At 39.8% G+C, this 18,785-nt stretch overlaps 1 protein-coding gene across 1 annotated transcript; it reads right to left on the bottom strand.

The window, feature by feature from the left end:
- Positions 1-242: 242 nt before the first annotated feature.
- On the bottom strand, positions 243-18,001 carry BLOC1S5 (biogenesis of lysosomal organelles complex 1 subunit 5; the record flags this gene model as incomplete). Its single annotated transcript, XM_082014904.1, has 5 exons — positions 243-422; positions 9,294-9,352; positions 14,599-14,728; positions 16,945-17,027; positions 17,896-18,001. 5 exons carry the CDS (start codon positions 17,999-18,001, stop codon positions 243-245), a joined length of 558 nt encoding a protein of 185 aa, XP_081871030.1.
- Positions 18,002-18,785: the final 784 nt, after the last annotated feature.

Below are 18,785 nucleotides of genomic sequence, written 5' to 3' on the forward strand. Positions count from 1 at the left end.
GTCACACAATGTAATTTCCGGTTCGACCTTCCAACAAACGAAGAAATACTGGCATTCTAGCTGCCCTGAACAAAACAAGCAGAGATAGGCACTTAAGTTGAAAGTATGCAAACCTTTTCTTCCCATACCAAATCTGTAGAGGAAATTCTCCTTTCTCCTTACGCGTTTCAGCTCTCCAAAAGAATCTCAATTTAAGCCACTGAACATTGGCACAAACCCAGCACTATCAAAAAAGAAAGCTCTTAAAAAGAAACGTATTTGGCCAGTTCCTTCTCCGTCTCAGAATACTGCTCTTTGAGGCGCTCCATAGCTTTTCTGTGCTCTTCATCCACCTCTGCTCGTTTATTTTGTTGTTCTTTAATGAACTCCTCCCAGTGGGCTATGCGCTTCTCTTCATGAGCCGTCAATTTGTCTGCCTGAAGCTGAGAGGGGGAAAGTGAGAAGTTTCAACAATCATTTCCAGATTAAAACAGAGGGTTTAATGAGATCTACATTATGTAAGAGTATCAGAGACACTGGGCTTTTACTTCAGTAAAGTGAAACTAGCAAGAAAACATATGAAAAGGTGAAACTAGAAAGAAAACGTATTTTTATAAAGTATAGACAATCCAAAACAAATGGTAAAGTGTCTATGATACTATGAAAGTGATAGCATTACCAACAATAGCTTGTCTATGCTACAGTCTGGTGAAAGTTAAATAAATAAATGGAAAGATACTTTAGAGTTACCAGTTTGCCTAGAGCACTTCTGTTAGTTTCTAAAGATCATACTTGTTGCATTATTTGCTCCTCTGATTACTGACAATGTTAGAAGTACTGTAAGCAGCTGATATAAATCTGTATCATCTCACAATGATTTTCTTTTAAAATGAACTTGTGATTTTGGGAACATGGTATTCAGTGCTTTTAGCCCCTTAGTTACTTAAAAAAAATAGGCAGGAAATGGACACTGCTGCCTTCTTTTTGTTTCTCCTCTTCTTGTGTGTTCACACAGAAAGAAGTAGCCTACTGACACAGACAGACTCAGGGAGTCCGCTGTTCTGAAAATGACCAAAAGAAAAATAATTTAAATAAAATGCATCTGGTTTTTGATTAAGTGATCTTAAAGAACCAAGAATCTGTATCTAGTACAGCAAGCAGAAGCAGGTCTGTGTTATATAGGATACAGATTTAAATGCACTGGAAGCATTACCACAGCTGATTTATGAGGCAAATACCAGGCCCATTATATTTCATATTTACGAGTGCTAGACAAAATAAAATTTTTAGGGAGTTATCTATGTCCATTATTTAGGCGTACACGCATTACTAGAGCTTAAAGGATCCACTTCAACAGTCAAGACAACATTTGAGGTTTTATGTCAAATACATGTAAGTAGAATGCTTCTATGTTTCACAACAAATTCTGATGGTTAATAAAACATGTATAAATTGTGTCAGCCAACCCTTCAGCATGTTGCTCCTCTTTTTTTGACATTTGCTATTTTTGTCTCATTTGTTGAAACAGAAGTATTTTTTACATTCGTGAATACATTTTTTAAAACTAGAAACAAAGCACATTTCTATTTTACTACAGGGCTTATGTTCAGCATAGTGATCAGATATTAGTCTTGATGAAAAGCTTCTAACACAAAAAGGAAGGAGTGAAATAGAATATAACAACATCGATATTCAATGTTTTTAAACTGACAGCTTGTGTTTCTGCTTTAGCCAGCTAGCTCTCACTGTGATTAATGTCTTCCTTTCCAAATAAGTTATTTTTCCCCTTATACTTTCATACAGCCTGGCTCCTGTTAAGTCTGATTCCTTTCACTCTCTTATCTTGAAAAAAACAAATACAACCACCCCAAACCCCATAAATCTAGCTATCTAGAAAGAGAGATCAAATATGCATGTCAAGATGAGACGTACTTCTGTTGATTCCTTGCATGCAGTATTAACAGCCTGGCCTTATATTATAAATGCTGAAGTCACAATAAATCTAGGCAGTTGTTCTTATATTTGCTCCATCTCTCAGCAAAAGAGAGTATTCACCCTTCTTTTATTTTCTTTTTCTCCTTTTTTATATATTAGCAACGATTATTTTTTACGTACAGTACTTCTGTGTAGGAATAAATACTATGGTACATGCCATGCAGCATTTTACACACTTTGTAACAACATTACGCCCAGACCCATTTTGTTTGCAACGGATACAACATCAGCTACTAACAAAATACACTAGTATACGCTACTAGTTTGATCCGCACACTACTTCATATTCAACCAGTTTTGAAACTGTCAGTGCATCACACGCTTAATGGCAGGATTACACAGCACCTACCCAAACCACACTTCAGCTAGAGTAACCCATGCTCCTCACAACATGAATAGTTTGCAAGGTACACAAAACTCATGTTGCTACTTGTTATTTTCATTTTCACTGCACCATTTCTACCCAAGGATATAAAATTATTTACCTGGTAAAATGACTGAAGACATTTATACAACATGAGATAGCTAAGTTTAGTTTATAAAAAAATCTGTGGTCTAACTCCTTTCTTCTCCCAAGAAACCTCTTGCCTTCCCCTGCTCAATCAATCTTTAGCTTGTTCCGGCACAAGAGAAGTGACATTGTGAAATAAAGGGATATTAGCAGCCAGAATTATACATTGCCTAATCTATGCCTAAATAAAAAATTTAAACAGTTGAGTACTGAGAAGCAATTGCTTTAAGTACTTATTCTTTAAATATATACAGGCAAGCAGCATTCTACTGACATAGTAACTAATTTTATAGAGTAAGATTTATGTTGGAAATAAAGTAACTCCGTATAATTGCAATGTACAACTTAAAGTAAAAAGTTGCAGATATGAATAAACACTTCAGAAAACAGAAAGATAAAATCAAGATATGCTAGGTCAAGCAAGTAAGAATGACAAGAAATACCAACTAAAAGACACCAAGAACTTGAATACTCTCTTCACTCTCCACCCTGGTAACGATTTGGAAAACCCCACTGCAGAAGCCCAGTGCACACCTTGGGCACTGCAGCTCTCCTTCTTAGAAAACAAACTCAAACCCAGCTGTGCTTAGCAGCACTTCCAGATCACTAACACTAGTGGCTGCTGAGTGGATATGTTTGTGTGTGCGAGACAGTCATAAGCATGAAACCAACATTCCCCTTACTACCAGATGAACAGCTGTGCGAACAACAAAAGTAACAAAGTGTGATTCTTAATGGATGCGTGCCTGAGGATACTCTTTCAGCCAACGCATATGCTGCAGTGTAACCTTGCTTCTTATTAGAAGTTAAAGAATCCATGCAGGAGAGACCTATGAATGCTACAGCTGTGGGATAAGCTTCAGTGGGCACTTCAGTCTTGTAAAGCATCACAGAACAATATGGGAGAGAAATCCTGACCAAAGACAGGTTCCTCCTGTGCTCACATCCAACTGTGAGACGCAAGCTGCAACAGACACCATCCCTGGAGCGAAGGTACTAAAAGGCTTCCCTCATCCAAGCCTTCTCCGCTGTCTCCTAACAGCTGCTACCATGGTACAGCCTTTTGCTTAGCGGAACATCACTAACAGTCTCTTGAGGATCCAGGCTCCTGCACACAGGAGACACTGACACCCAGGAGACATTGACACCTAGTGCTCCGGTCACCAAAAGATTGAATTTCTCAGCACAGAAAGATGACTTTGCAAGTCAGGTTTGCCCTAGATTGTGCTTTTTTACCACAATGCTCTCCACTCCCACCACATCCTCTTCCTCAAGTTGCGCCAGGGGAGGTTTAGATTGGATATTAGGAAAAATTTCTTCACTGAGAGGGTGGTCAGGCATTGGAACAGGCTGCCCAGGGAGGTGGTGGAGTCGCCATCTCTGGAAGTGTTCAAAAAACGTGTGGATGTGGCGCTTCAGGACATGGTTTAGGGGACATGGTGGCGCTGGATTAATGGTTGGACTTGATGATCTTAAAGGTCCTTTCCAACCTAGTGATTCTGTGATTCTGTGATCTCCAGTGCTATTAACTTCACTGCTTTATTCAACTGACCGTAACACATGGGAGGAAAAAATAATGAAATCAAGACACTATGCAAAAAAAATGTTGTGCCCTAACTGTAGTTTTAGCTGTAGCACAGCTAGAAAGCATAGAGGTCCATATAAGTAGATGAAATAATCTCTGTTGTTAAATATGCCATTGGCAGTCATGAAAAATCTTTAAAATACTAAGTTTTTCAATATGTATAGACATCTTGGCAGAGATTAGTATTGGTTAAGTCAAAAGTCACTCTCAAAAAGCAGTTTCCAGAAATCAACATAATTACATTACATTAGTGATCTGTAGAGACAATACTGAGTATATTTTATACTATAATTTCCAAATTTATACATTTGCAAGAAGAATTTGTTTTCCAGAAAACAATACACATAGAATTTGATACTGTGCCTGGCAAATTAATTTCCAGGGTGATTTCGTAAAGGTGAGGAAAACATCATCTTCATTTTAAGTTAACAGAACTTCAGGTTATTTTCCATCAGTTTGTTACTTAGGAAGCTTTCCAATGTTGTAGTACATTTCTCACTCCTCAAAGTCTGACTACATGAAACTGAAGAAATAACCTCAATCAATTTAGATATTAATACAAATTGGGGTTGCGATCTTAAGCGTCAGGATCCTTAGTTATGAAGCATTAATTCACTGCACATTTAAACTCATGCTGAGTAGAAAAGAGCACATGAACATCATTTAAGAGGAGCAATCTCTGAAATACATACCTGTAGCTGTACCTCCTACAGCTTGCTGACACAAGTATGACAACAGTAAGAAGAATGATCAATCTCTAGAGATCTGTATCACCTCAGTGATGCTGAGATACACAAAACTCCAGTAACTCTTTTATAACTTAAAAACAAGTTGTCATGAATATAATAATTGTTAGCAATTCACATTCCAGCTTTTGCATGTTCTCAGAAATTTTGCATTCAGGAAAGATTTAACAGCATTCTGAGCAACCTCAAACATGTTACCATGTCTCTGTAGTTTAAAAAAAACAGTTCCTCAAAAAGTATATTAGAGGGAATTATTGGTCCTCCAAAAAAGCCGTCCATACATGGAGTATTCCATGTTTTCGGATGTTAGAAATATATGTAATTTTTTTTACTTAAAAAAAATCTAATTCACATATCCCAGCTCACATGACAGTCTTGGTATTACAGAGCTACAGAATATTCCAGAATTAATCTCTAGAGTTTCCCTAACCTGATGTATTCCCTGGGCAAGTGAAAAGAAAGAACTGAAAACCTTTTGCTTATGGCATTTACCCTGACAATGGAGACTTATTTCCAATTACTTATACATTGAATAATTAAGTTCGAGATAAATGATGCCAATAACTATCCTGAATATTAAAACATTATTCTTACATGCTTTTTTAGTCAGTTGTTTCAAAGGAATAGACACCCTTTATCTGCTTGGTTATTGTGTAGACTGAAAAGAATAACACCTTCATTTTTATATATACATACATATATTTATAAATTTGAATTCATCAAGTCAATGACTCATGTCAAATATCTTAACTTCCAAGTCAAACAATAATCCAGAGACTTTCAGTAACTGGGCCCCCATAGGTGACATATGACATATTAAGACTAAGAAATTGAAACTGCCTGTACATACTGATGCTCAGTTAGGAAGCACTTCCATCTTACCACAGAACAGAAAAATATAATATGCATTCTCAATAAATACATATTCATATTTCAGGAAGGTAGAAGAATGGGTTTTTCTGAAGTCCAGAAAGCACTTGCAGTAGTAATAAGTAACTTCTGATCTGTTAAAATTATTATTTTTTACTGTCATAAAGAAGGAAGTAACGTCTACATTTTGAACATGCAGGTACAGTTGCATGAGAAAGTAATCCCTTTCTCTCCTTAAAAAAAAAAAAAAAAAAAAAATCTATATTTGGAAGAATTCAGTGTTAATTTTCATTACTTTTAAACTTGTAACTTTGCAAGACCTACCCAACCATGTAAAAGATAAATTGAAATAAATTCTGGCCTGTGCATGGTCAGCAAAACACTTCAAATTAAATAAAGATTTACAGAACTCCCAGACTGCTGAAAACTTCTAATTACAAATTTTGGATTGCTGGTAGTGATTCAAAACTCAGAAACAGATACCTTCATTTTTAGATTTCATTCTTTTGTTTCCAGGACTGCCAATTGGAGAAACTGTAACATGTAAACTAAAAAAAAAAAATCACAAAGAACAGCATATACAAACTGAAAATCAGCATAAATTCATAGAACAGCTTTTCAGAGTATAGCCTAATTTTAATTCCTACCTCTTGTCATTTAAAAATGACTGCTAAAACAAACAAACAAAAATCTTTACAATAACTGTAGTCTAAACTTACAAGTAAAAAACCAACCACATCTTATTCTTAGGTAAAACCTCACGACCTTTGTAACATGGGAAAACTGCCATATGAAGGAAAGCATACAGATGTACCTGAGCCAAGATGAAGCCATAGGTAATTCATGATATTGTATGGTATCGGTACAATATTTAGCCAGCAACCAAAAAAGACAGTCTCAATAATTAGCTATGAATTGTAATGTTTTAAGCATTAGGCAATCCAACATTTCCTGCCATGATGTAGATTTATATTTGAACCAAAAGACTGTTGTACTGTTAGCAACAGTACGCTATGCTTTCAGTTTTTACTGTCGGTGTAACTGACTGGTGCTTACTATCATCTGCTGCACAGAAAAAAACATTTTTACCCCTACAAGGTAAAAGATCTACAAGGTACTATAAATGGTATTTCTCCATGGCTGTTTGGCAAAATTTGGATAGACTTTGTTTGTTTGATAATCAGAGAATCATATTCTCACTGCCAAATACTCTTAGAACTCCAGCTCTGTCCTCCTCTAAGTTTCCAGCTCCAGACCACACTGATACAGCTTTGTCCTGTTTTTGATTGCTGGTTATCCATTCTTTCAGCAATTCATCTTCTCCAAACAGTATTTCAACTCTTCTGCTAAAAGTTCTTTCAGTCACCCAACAGAACATAAACCATAGCAAGCTGTTAAACTTAACTTCTCACATGTAATGTGAATACTTGTCCTCAATTTCTGCATTTATAAAGTTATACTGAAAGACAAGGGCTTGGGAAGCTCAAATTAAGCTTCAAATTTGTTCTATGTAACAATGCCTACTACTTTTATGAGTAACTTTTTTTTTTTATAATATATTTAGACATCACTAAATTCAGAAGATTTTCAGCTTTCACATTCATATAAGAAGTTGAAAATAGTTTTGTGTTATGAAACTTGGTTTCATAATTTGGTTTAGATATAAACCAAAGCTTGTCTAAATTAGAAACATAGTTGTTGCCTTATTGATGCCTGTTCTGGGAACTCCCTTTCATATGTTAACAAATTTACATATTTTGGCAGTGACAACTTTCATATTTCTTTTACATCAACACCTAAGTTCAGACATTAGTTATTTGGAAAAAATCTAATCTGATTATGAAACCATTTTTTTCCACTCACTAGTGCATTGTGCTTGAACTTGAAAAATACTAAAGCCTTTGTGTATACAGTACCGACTCACATCAGTTGGTTGCATTTATTTCTATCCTTGTTTTACTGTCATTGGTTATGCAAAAAATTAACATTTATAAAAACGTAATTTTTTCCAGTAAACTTTGTTTTTAGTATTATTTACTTGGGTTAGTTTTGCTGGAATTAAAACACACAAACTATACGCAAAAACATATCAAAGAAACCCAAACCAAAAACCCCACCATTTCAGGGACAGACAGGCTTTGCGAAATGTTACCATACTAGTTCATGATACAAGCAATTAAAGGTAAGACCATAATGGGAAGTGACTGGTAGCTTCCAGTATAAGCCTGTACCCTTCTACATAAAAATATTTAAAATAAAAAGAAAAGCAAATAATCTTAAAATTCATTCTATTCAGCAGAAATTAATTTCAGAGGGCTGCTAACACTAACCACTTGACACTAGATCTTACCAAAACCCCATCATTTTTTCAGAACACATGATTTCAGAAAGAAAAGTAAGGAAAAAGAATTTCTCCTCAAATAGCTGACACCTTTTATAATAATTTTAAAAAGTTACCTACTTGCTACTACTCACATTTGGAAAGTTTCAAGCCAAAAAGTGTTACTGTACAAGCTTAAAGAAACGCTACAAATCCTGAATAGCTCTTAGTATGGCTCCAATGCACATTAAAAAAATTGAGTGGAAATACACAGCTAATATTTTAAAAAGAATAGTTACCATTCTTATTAAGTGACTGCTCATTTTATAAGTTACAAATTTTTTATTTAAGTTTTACTTCAAACAAACAGTAGCAGAACTATAAGCATTTCCTACTCAAGCTCTCCACCAATATCTACAGTAGTGTTAGACACAGGCAAACTCTGTCAGGGTTCAGCTGTGTGCTATTTGCACAGTACCAGTATTCAACTGCAACTGGACTGCCCATCTTCACTGCTTACAAAGAGGAAAGAAAAACACAACTATCGGCTTACATAAATCAATGCACAGCCTGTTTTGCATGATGGCCACAAAAAAGTCTTCAGTTTTTCTGAACTAAATTACAAATAACATTTTGCAAGTAAAAAGATAACACAGGAACACAATCATGAAGGAGTAATGGGAAAACATGAAACTAATTTCTTGTATAATTTTCCAAATTTTAGGTTTACAGCACATGTATTTCAAATGAGCAGTGTAGCCAACTGAAAAGATTCCAATAATTCGCATGTTCCTATAATATAGCCCTTCATTAAATAACCTATCCACAAGTGAAAAACACACTTCCTTTTCAACAAGCAATATATATAATATGGTCAATGTTCTCAGCTAACTAGGAAAGATTTACATTTCCATTCTGGTAGGTTAGTAGGTGTTTTTTGTTCCACAGAAAATAATTTTTTTTTAATATTTAAGCTTTCCCTGTACGTGACAAATATTATAGTCTGAACTAGGAGGGAAAATAAAGCAAAGGAAATAAAAAAAGACGGTTTCCATACATCAGGAGATGGTAGGAAGAGCTAGTGATCCATTAACTCTGCAGTCCTAGAACAAACATGCTGCTGCAGTTTGCATTTTATAAGTGCAGAAATCACCCGAAAAGAAGTTTTACTGCAAGTATATAAAGTATAGAAAAATATGTGTTATACTGAAGGCATGTAGACTTGCTGTAGAAGCACAAGACTCTTACTTAGGTCACATTATAAAAATCTATTCAACCATCCTTTACCTTCCTCTCTTCATGCTCCCTCTCTTGGAGTCTATGGATCATATCGTTGGCAGCTTGCACTGAAACAACAAATTGCAGTAGATCAGTCTGCTGCTCTAAATCAAAGAGAAACTCGCCTGAAAAGGATTTAAGAGACATGGGGCTGTTGCAAGTCAAAGATTATGTTCCACTGTGTCCCTTAACTCTGCAGGAAAAAGATTTGTCAGTACTTGCAGAGAACACTTTACACTGATAACTGTATGTAGTCATACCACTGAGTTCAACCCTGGTGTGTTCTAGAAGCCAAAAAGAGAAAGGCAGCTAGGTTCGCTTATGCCCATATTCCTTAGTCTTGCTGACAAGAAGACATGAAAAACCTCTCAAGTCAGTAAGTAGAAACAGGTGACAAAGCTCTATGTTTTAGTTGTGGTTTTTTTTTTGTTTTTTTTTTTTGTTTTTTTTCCTTATTTTTCCCCATCAAATGTAAAAAGTGATTTATTATAAACAATCTACCTAGAGAACATATTTATGCTGGAGCCAGCATCTTCTCTCACAAGACTAAGCTTAGAAAAACTTGTCAATGGAAACAGGATCTGTATTCCTACACAGGTTTCTTTCCTAACTTATTTAACACTTAATTAATGCAGAATTAAATAAACTAATTTCCCCAAAGCAGTCATTTCTCCTACTAACACATCCTAGTATTGAGAAATACCTTACTTGTTTATCATCATCTTAAAGTCAGTGACTTCCCACACTGGGAGGCAGGCTCCTGCCCCCCTGAGAATTTCCAGTTACAGAACAGGTTCACAGCCCTTGTAGCTGATAAGGAGCTGGGAGCACCATGAACTGGAGCATCTAGTGGCTGAGCCTGAGCCATTCAGGACCTGAATGAAGAAGACAGTGGCAACTGACAGTTGTAGCAGACCCCCTACGGCAGGACACGGAGGCTCCCCACCTGTCAATACAATTTGTCATGTAGGGAGGTTTACCACTTGCCAGGAGCTCACATTCGGGATGTTGTAGAGAGGCTACCGAGGCTCAGACCCTGCTGCGCTTCAATGTAGACACCAGCAGTACTGCAAGGGTGACCTAAGAATTATCAGGAATGACTACAGGGATCTGGGGACAGTGATTAAAAGCATGGGGGTCCAGTTAATGTTCTCCTCAACCTTCCTGGTGAGGGGGACTCCTTGGATCTCTGGGGTTAACAGATGGTTGCACAGTTGGTGTTGGCAGCAAGGTTTGGGTTTCTACAACCATGAGACCCATTCTGAGCATCAACAGCTGCTTGGAAGAGATGGGATCCACTTGACCAAAAGGGGCAAAAGTACCTTTGCCAACAGGCTGACCAACCTGGTAGGGAGAGCTTTAAACTAGAAATGACAAGTGAGGGAGTGATTCCTCAAAAAAGTTGGGGATAGGTTAGGCAAACCAAGGGTCTGGGATTAACAAATAGGACATAGCACCCTTTTCAAGGATCACCTCCAAGCTCAAGAAAGGTCCATCCCAAAAAGTAGGAAATGAAGCAAAGGTGGCAGGAGGCCTGCATGGATGAGCAAGGAGCTCCTAACTGAACTCAGACTTAAAAAGGAAGTGTGTGAAGAGGTGGAAGCAGGGGCAGGTGACCTGGGAGGAATATAGAATTGCCATCTGATCGTGCAGGGACAGGGTTAGGAGAGCCAAGGTGGATCTGGAATTGAATTTCGTGAGGGATGTGAAGGGCAATGAGTGAGAATTCTATGAGTACATAAACAGCAAAAGAACAAATAGGAAAAACGCAGGTCCTCTGCTGAATGGGGCAGGGAGCTGGTGACAAAGAGCCTGGAAAAGGCCAAGGTACTCAGTGCCGCCTTTGCCTTAGTCTTTACTATAAAGACCAGACTTCAAGAATCTCAGGCCCCTGAGGAAAGTCTGGAGCAAAGATGACTTATCCTTGGTGGCAGAGGACCAGCTTATGGAGCACTTGAACAAACTGGAAATGTATGAGTCCACAAGGCCTGACAGGTTGCATCCATAAGTGCTGAGAGAGCTGGCTGATGTCACTGCTAGGCCACTCTCTTTTTGAAAAATCACTGCAACTGGGAAAGGCTCCTGAAGACTGGACTCCTATCTTCAAAAAGGGCAAGAAGGAAGATCTGGAAAACTACTGGCGAATCAGCTCACCTCAATCATGGGAATGGTGAAGGAAAAAGTCCTCCTGGAAGTATTTTCAAACACATGAAGAAAATGTGCCGTCAGCATGAATTTACAAACAGGAAATCATCCCTGACTGACCTGACAGTCTTCTACAATGCAGCGACTAGTTTGGCAGATAAGAGGAAAGCAGGCAATGTTGTTTATCTCAGCTTCGGTAAGGCTTTTGATGCTGTCTCCCACAACATCCTCATAAACAAGCTAAGAAAGTATGGGTTATGGAAGTGAACAGAGAGGTGGGTTGAAACTGGCTGAACAGCCAAGTCTAGAGTCTAGCACAAAGTCAAGTTGGAGGCAAGTCATTAGTGGTTTACACCAGGGGTCAGCACTGCAGCCAATACTGTTTAACATCTTCATCAGTGACCCAGCTGCTAGAGCAGAGCACGCCCTTGGCAAGTTTGCAGATGATACAAAACCAGGAGAAGTGGCTGACATTATATGATTGTGCTGTCATTCAGAGGGATCTTGAGCAACTGGAGAATTGGGCTGAGAGGAATCTCATGAAGTATCTCATGAAGTTGAATGCAGAGAAATGACAAGTCCTGCATCTGGGGAGGAATAACCCCAGCCAGCAATACACAATGAGGACCAACAACGCAGCCTTGCAGCACAACATCCAGAGGGTAGTAGTCAATGGCTCAATGTCCAGATGGAGATCAGTGACAAGTGGTATCCCTCAGGGATCTGTACTGGGACCAGTACTCTTTAATATCTTCATCAATGACACAGACAGGGGGATCGAGTGCACCCTCAGCAAGTTTGCAGACACCAAGCTGAGTGCTGTGGTTGACAAGCCCGAGGGACGAAATGCCATCCAGAGGGACGTGGACAAGCTCAAGGACCTCATGAGATTCAACAAGGCCAAGGGCAGGGTCCTGCACCTGGGTCAGGGCAACCCCCAGTATCAATACAGGCTGGGGGAATGAAGGGATTGAGAGCAGCCCTGCCGAGAAGGGCTTGGAGGTACTGGTGGATGAAAAGCTGGACATGAGCCAGCAATGTGTGCTCACAGCCCAGAAGGCCAACTGTATCCTGGGCTGCATCCAAAGCAGCGTGGCCAGTAGGTTGAGGGAGGGGATTCTGCACCTCTGCCCTGCTCTGGGGAGACAACACCTGGAGTCCTGCATCCAGAGCTGGAGCCCTCAGCACAGGAAAGACATGGACCTGTTGGATCAGGTCCAGAGGAGGGCCACAAAAATGATCAGAGGAGTGGAACACCTCTGCTATGAGGACAGGCTGAGAGAGCTGGGGTTGTTCAGCCTGGAGACGAGGCGGGTCCGGCGAGATATTATTGCAGCCTTCCAGAGGGGGCCTATAAGAAAGATGAGGACAGACTTTTTAGCAGGACCTGTTGCGACAGGACAAGGGATAATGGTTTTAAACTAAAAGAGGGCAGACTTAGACTAGACATAAGGAAGAAATTTTTCACAATGAGGGTGGTAAGACACTGGCACAGGTTGCCCAGAGAGGTGGTAGATGCCCCATCCCTGGAAACATTCCAGGTCAGGTTGGATGGGGCTCCGAGCAACCTGGTCTAGTTCAAGACGCTCATGGCAGGGGGGGTTGGACTAGATGAGCTTTAAAGGTCCCTTCCAACCCAAACTATCCTATGATTCTATGACTGTATGAAAAAACTAAGGCTGCATTAGGAAGAGCACTGCCAACAGGTCAAGGGAGATGATCCTTCCCCACTGCTCAGCACTCGTGAGGCCACACACCTGTGGTAGTGTGTCCACTTCTGGGCTCCCCAGTAAACAAAAGAGATGGACTGAAGTCTAGCACACAGCCACAAAGACGATTAAAGGATTGCAGCATCTTTCATATGAGGAAAGGCTGAGACAGCTGGGACTGTTCAACCTGGAGATTAGAAGGCCTGGGGGATCTCATCAATGTGAATAAATATCTGATTGAAGGGAATGAAGATGAGGGAGCCAGACTCTTCACTATAGCGCTCACTGTCAGGAGAAGAGGCAGTAGCCACAAACTGAAACACATGAATTTCCATCTGACCACAAGAAACCTCTTTTTTCTTGTGAGGGTGGTCAAACATTGACACAGGTTTCCCAGAGCGGTTGTAAAGTCTCCATCTGTAGAGGTACTCAAAACCAAACTGGACACAGCCCTGGGCAATTGGCTCTAGCTGCCCCTGCTTCAGTAGGGAGGTTGCACAAAATGACCTCCAGAGGTCCCTTCCTACAACCATTCTGTGATTCTATTACTAATGATGTAGTGCACAGCTGACCATTAGAAAGTCAGGGAATAGTATCAAAGGTTCACTTGATTTAGGTGGTGTTAGAACATAAGCCTGATTTCCGCAACTAATTTAAGTTTCAAGTATTATCCTGCCATCATTTTGTGTGTATAACATCATCTACTATTTGTTATTATTTATATGGTATCTAACATATAAAAACATTATATAAAATTAAATGTTTATACAATATACTATACAGAAAATATAACAAAACTCATGCTGGCATGTTTCAACTGCATAAATTTGGCAGCTAAAGCTATATAGCCACTCTCCCCCGAAATATCTCTTTGAGAAGCAATTAGTGCAACAAATTTTAAATTTTTTAAAATCTGAGCAATAAAAAATGTGAAACTAGGATTAGAATACAAGAATTACTACTAATACTACCCTATTTGTGATTAAAGACAGTAATAATAGCAGCACATTTCATAGCTATACACCAACAAGTTTTGTTTTAAATCATAGGGGACAGTATTATACTCTCCTGTGGGAAAATTAAGAAACTTGAAGGTCACACCACAGCATGCTTGCAACAAACCAGAAAAGCAAAATTTTGTCCATGGCTTTAGCCAACATGGAGCACTACTCTGTTTCTAAGTGAGTTGTAAAAGCTTGAGCTGAAATAACTTCTACTTAAGTCAACAAAAAGCTTTAATGTAACCCTTAGCAAGAGCTGTGTTGGCTGGACCAATAAATAACAAAAAATGTCCCTGTTGTCTCCCTTTCAAAATTTCACAGAAATGAGAACAAGGCAACTAAATGGTCAAAAATTTACCCAAGGATGGTAATTTTTCCACAAATGATATTCTGAACCCAAACTATATATATTATTTCTCAAAATGATACAACAAGGAAAGTAAGAAGCAACTCGCTTACATCTCTTGAATGCTTCATTGAGATTGTCATGCATTGCCTGCTCACACTTAGGAAGAACGTGTTCATTTGTTTCAAAGATTGTGTTCTTTAGATTTTCAAGTACTCGTAGTTCTCGGAGGCCACGTTTTTCCTGACAGAAGAATTGAAAGAAAATGAGTGGCTAACAAGGAACTCCACTTTCCAAAATAAGACAGTCTCCCAGTAGATATACTAATAGCTTTATCTCAAAGACTATACCACAGTCCATTAAAGTGTTACTCTACTTATTCAGCACAACTGATAAAATAAGTTTTGTGAAAAGGGAAAGTTAATGCTCCATTCTTCACACTAAAATACAGGAATACTTTGAATGACGCTTCTGGACCTTGTGAGAAAAGTTTGTATTTACTAATAAAAACATTGTACGGAAAAAGGTGTTGTTCTGTATAGGTAATTTAGAACAAATGAAAAACAACAGAGAGAAACAGAGCTTGAAAGCACTGCATTTTTATAACTCAGTTGTTACAGAGAAATAACATAGCATTGATTTTGCTTGCTTGATGTCTGACCTTTCAGATTTAATATGGTATAGGGTTAAAACAATGCAAGTAAAATTGTTTTTACTGAAGCAAAGCAATGAAGTCACAACTAAAAGATAACAAAAAACAGCTGACTAAAGAGGCAGTCCTTCTTCTGACTCACTGCTGATCATTATTAATTACAAGAAGAACAAGCTCTTGCTTTATTGTTTACATTAAAAAAAAATAATTTCTCAAGCCACAGCACCATTTCCACTCTGAATTTCACCTGTACTTTCTTTTAGACAATGAAAAATATTCTAGAATCTGCTCCAGCCTGCCACCTGCCTCCTTATCCCTTCTTCCCCTCTTCAGAGTTATTGAGTTGAATGGCACACAAGCATTCCTGCACTGAAAGCTGTTAATCATAAAGCAATTCTAAGTAATAAAAAAATACTGCATCACATGGAGTGGGCAGCTCCATCACATTCATTTTAAACTTTCAGAAACTGAGGCACAGACAAGACAAGCCACTTAATTAAACAGACTCCTGAATGCAAATCTACATTCTTTACATGCTTGATGCTGATCATTGAAAGAAAAGGCATATGTCCTATTACTAAAAAAAAAAAAAATCTGACATCTCAAAGTTAGAATTTCTTCCAAAAATTACACTTGTTTCTCAGTTGCAAAAATGTAAATAATCCTCTGCTTTGCTATTTCCACCCTAAAAGTATAAACTGGAAATTAAATTTCAAGCAAAGATCTAAGAATATCTGAAATTTGTTCTAAGAAATAGAACAAGACTTTGAGTACAATGAGAGAAACATATTAAATTCATTATAATCTTGTAATTGAGTTTAAAATTTTCCTTCCTATGAAAAGCCACGTAAAATTATTTACTGTATCCTATAACTTATTTAGGGAAGGCAAAGAAAAGAAATTATTCCTTATGACTCTCAAGCCCATATGATACAGATCCGATGAAAGTGTAGTTCATGTACGTATTTTGCTAGACCAGCATGGAAACAAATTAGACCTGGTTGAAATATTAGGTACAACTGGGGTGGGGGAAGACATTTTAATGTAATTTTTTTTATTTTTAAACCAGCTCTGCACATTATAATTTTGAGGTATAATTATATTTTCAGGACTAATTTTAGGACTTTAAATCCCACATTCTTTAAGAATGAAAAACTACTCTTAGAAATAGCCTTTTGTTGATGCATAATTCTACTTTTCTAAATTTTTGCTGCCATCTTGTGGAAACCGTATTACACTTTCCAAGCAAAGCTGTATACTTATACATCTTCAATACTTTAGCCTTAGTTGCAGCCAATCAGATAACAATCATTCAATTTTTAATGATTTTCTTACTTTGCATAATGCGTTGCTCTTCTCTTCCAGTAATACTATTTTCTTTCACAGAACAAAAATTAAAGCAAAATTAAATTACAATTGTGCCAGCTGAATCCACCTGAAGCACAAACTGGTCTCTTACTCGGATGTAATCCTGTACTGGCCGACAATATTTCCCTTGAACTAACTGAACTTCTCTAAGATGTTAGGACTACATCATTCTCCTACATCAATATTCCTGCCAGTCTTCTGCAGGAAAAATATTTATGCCCTTTTCCAAACCTCTTAAATAAAAATACCTAAATTACTGCCTTTTTTAATAAAGATGCAGACATATGCTATAGGTATGTTAGTAATTTTGGGCAAGAAATACATGTCAAATCTTTCTGATGCAAATGACATACATGTTATCATCTCTAAAAAGATGCTAAGATTGTTTAAAGTCTCAGATTGTGAAGGTTACAGTGCCCAGTAAGATACAGATACTTACTTCAAATTCTTTAACAAAGTAACGTATTTCTCCCTGAATTACTGGCCTGTGATCCAGTAGTCTTGAATAGATTTCTCCAACATCTAGAAGATTAATGAGTCAGATTTTTAGTTTTTTTCTCACACTCCATACTACAACACAAGGTAGCACACCATACTTCAAGAGGCATGACTGCTCACCAAATGCACATAAAATCAAAAAAGCACCAGAATAATATTTATTTGCTATCCTATCTATTCAGCAAACCACCAGCTTAGATAAAAATGCAATGAATCAATAGTCCAGGGGCCACAGACACCTTTCTGTAAAGGTGAACGTTCTCCTCTGCCTCTCAGCACCCTCTGTGTCAATCCTCCTCCTCAGTACAGCTTCCATATCTGGCTGTTAACGGTGGTAAAAATTTACTGCAGGACAGAACTAAAGGCTGCAGCTCAACAGAGATTCACAGCTTAAGATGGGGGTATTTTCTGTAAACCAAGCACAGGCTAGACCGCTTCCAAGTTCAAACGCTTTTGCGCACCGATTAACCTGGACAACGTGCGAGCGCTTGGGGGAAGAGGACAAAAAGTAAAAGCTTCCCACGACGCTCAGTGCCGACAGTGGCACGGGCTCCGTGGCAGATTCGGCTTCCCAAAAGACAGCCAGACAGCCACCCGGGAGAGGAAAGCCAGTTAAGCCCTCCAGGCACCCGACTCCAAACCTGGAACCTCTCCGTGGAAGCGCAGAGGGCTGAGAAGCGCCTGAGGAGGCCGCTAACGCCCGTCTTCACAGTGACTCTCCGCCCCGCTCAAGGGACGCCCTTCCGGGCAGGGCGGCGCGCGCCCCCCTAACGGCCCGCAGACCCCCAACGGCCGAGGCGCGTGTGTGTTGTTTCCGCCGTCCCCAGCTGTACACAGCCGGCTCAGCCACGCCAACGACCCCGTACCGAGCTGGGCCGGTCCCGCTCCTTACCCTTTATGATGGGCTGAATCGGGGACCCGGCCGCCAGCGCCTCCCGCTTCCTGTCGCTGGGCAGCGGGGCCGCCCCGCTCCGGCTGGGGGCCGCGGGGCCGCTCATGACGCTCGGCGCCCCGCTTCGGCGGCGGCGGCCGGCGGGCAGCCCGGCCCTTCCCGGCCCGCCCGCCGCTGAACTTCCGCCTCGCCCGGGTGCCTCGCTTTGAGGTCATCGCCGCGCGCCGGCCGCCTCGGCGCCCCAACGGCGTGGGCTACCGTTGCTGCGGCAACCACGGCGGGCGGGGCGGGGCGGGCCTCCTGCCGCCCCCAGGCCAGCCCGGCGGCTCCCGCCGATCCCCCCGCGGCTGCGCGGCGAAGGGAAGGTTTTCACATGGAACGATACTGCTGCCGCCGCCGCCGCCGCTTCGGGGGCCCGGTGCGGCCCAGGCTCCGGGCACGGGTAGCAGGGCCGTCTGCAGCGCGGAACCCAGCGCAGGGCTTTCCCGGGGCCCAGCCCCCTGCGCTTCTGAAAAAACAACCACCCCAAACCCGAATCAAATCAACCAACCAAAAAAGCCCACCAAAAAACCCCCAAACCCAGGGCTTGTTTGTTTGTTGGTTTTTGTTTAAAGAGAAGAGAGACGCGCATGCAGATAAATCGGTTTGCTTCTCGGTGTAGCAAATGGCTGGACTTGTGGCCTACAAAAGTTAAGAGCAATAATCTATTTTGTAACTATTAAGAGGCAAAAAAGACTCAAAAATCCCTATCCATTTCTTTTAAAACCATTTGAGAGTCTTAGAATGTTGTCAGTATACTTCCCCCCCCTCCCCCCTTATAAATTGCAGTATATTCTGAGGGTTTTTTTTTCATGCTACATACACTCAATAACTTTTAGAACAGCTTGATC

Source organism: Phaethon aethereus (assembly GCF_964289735.1).
Source record: "Phaethon aethereus genome assembly, chromosome: 2".
NCBI lineage: Eukaryota > Metazoa > Chordata > Aves > Phaethontiformes > Phaethontidae > Phaethon > Phaethon aethereus.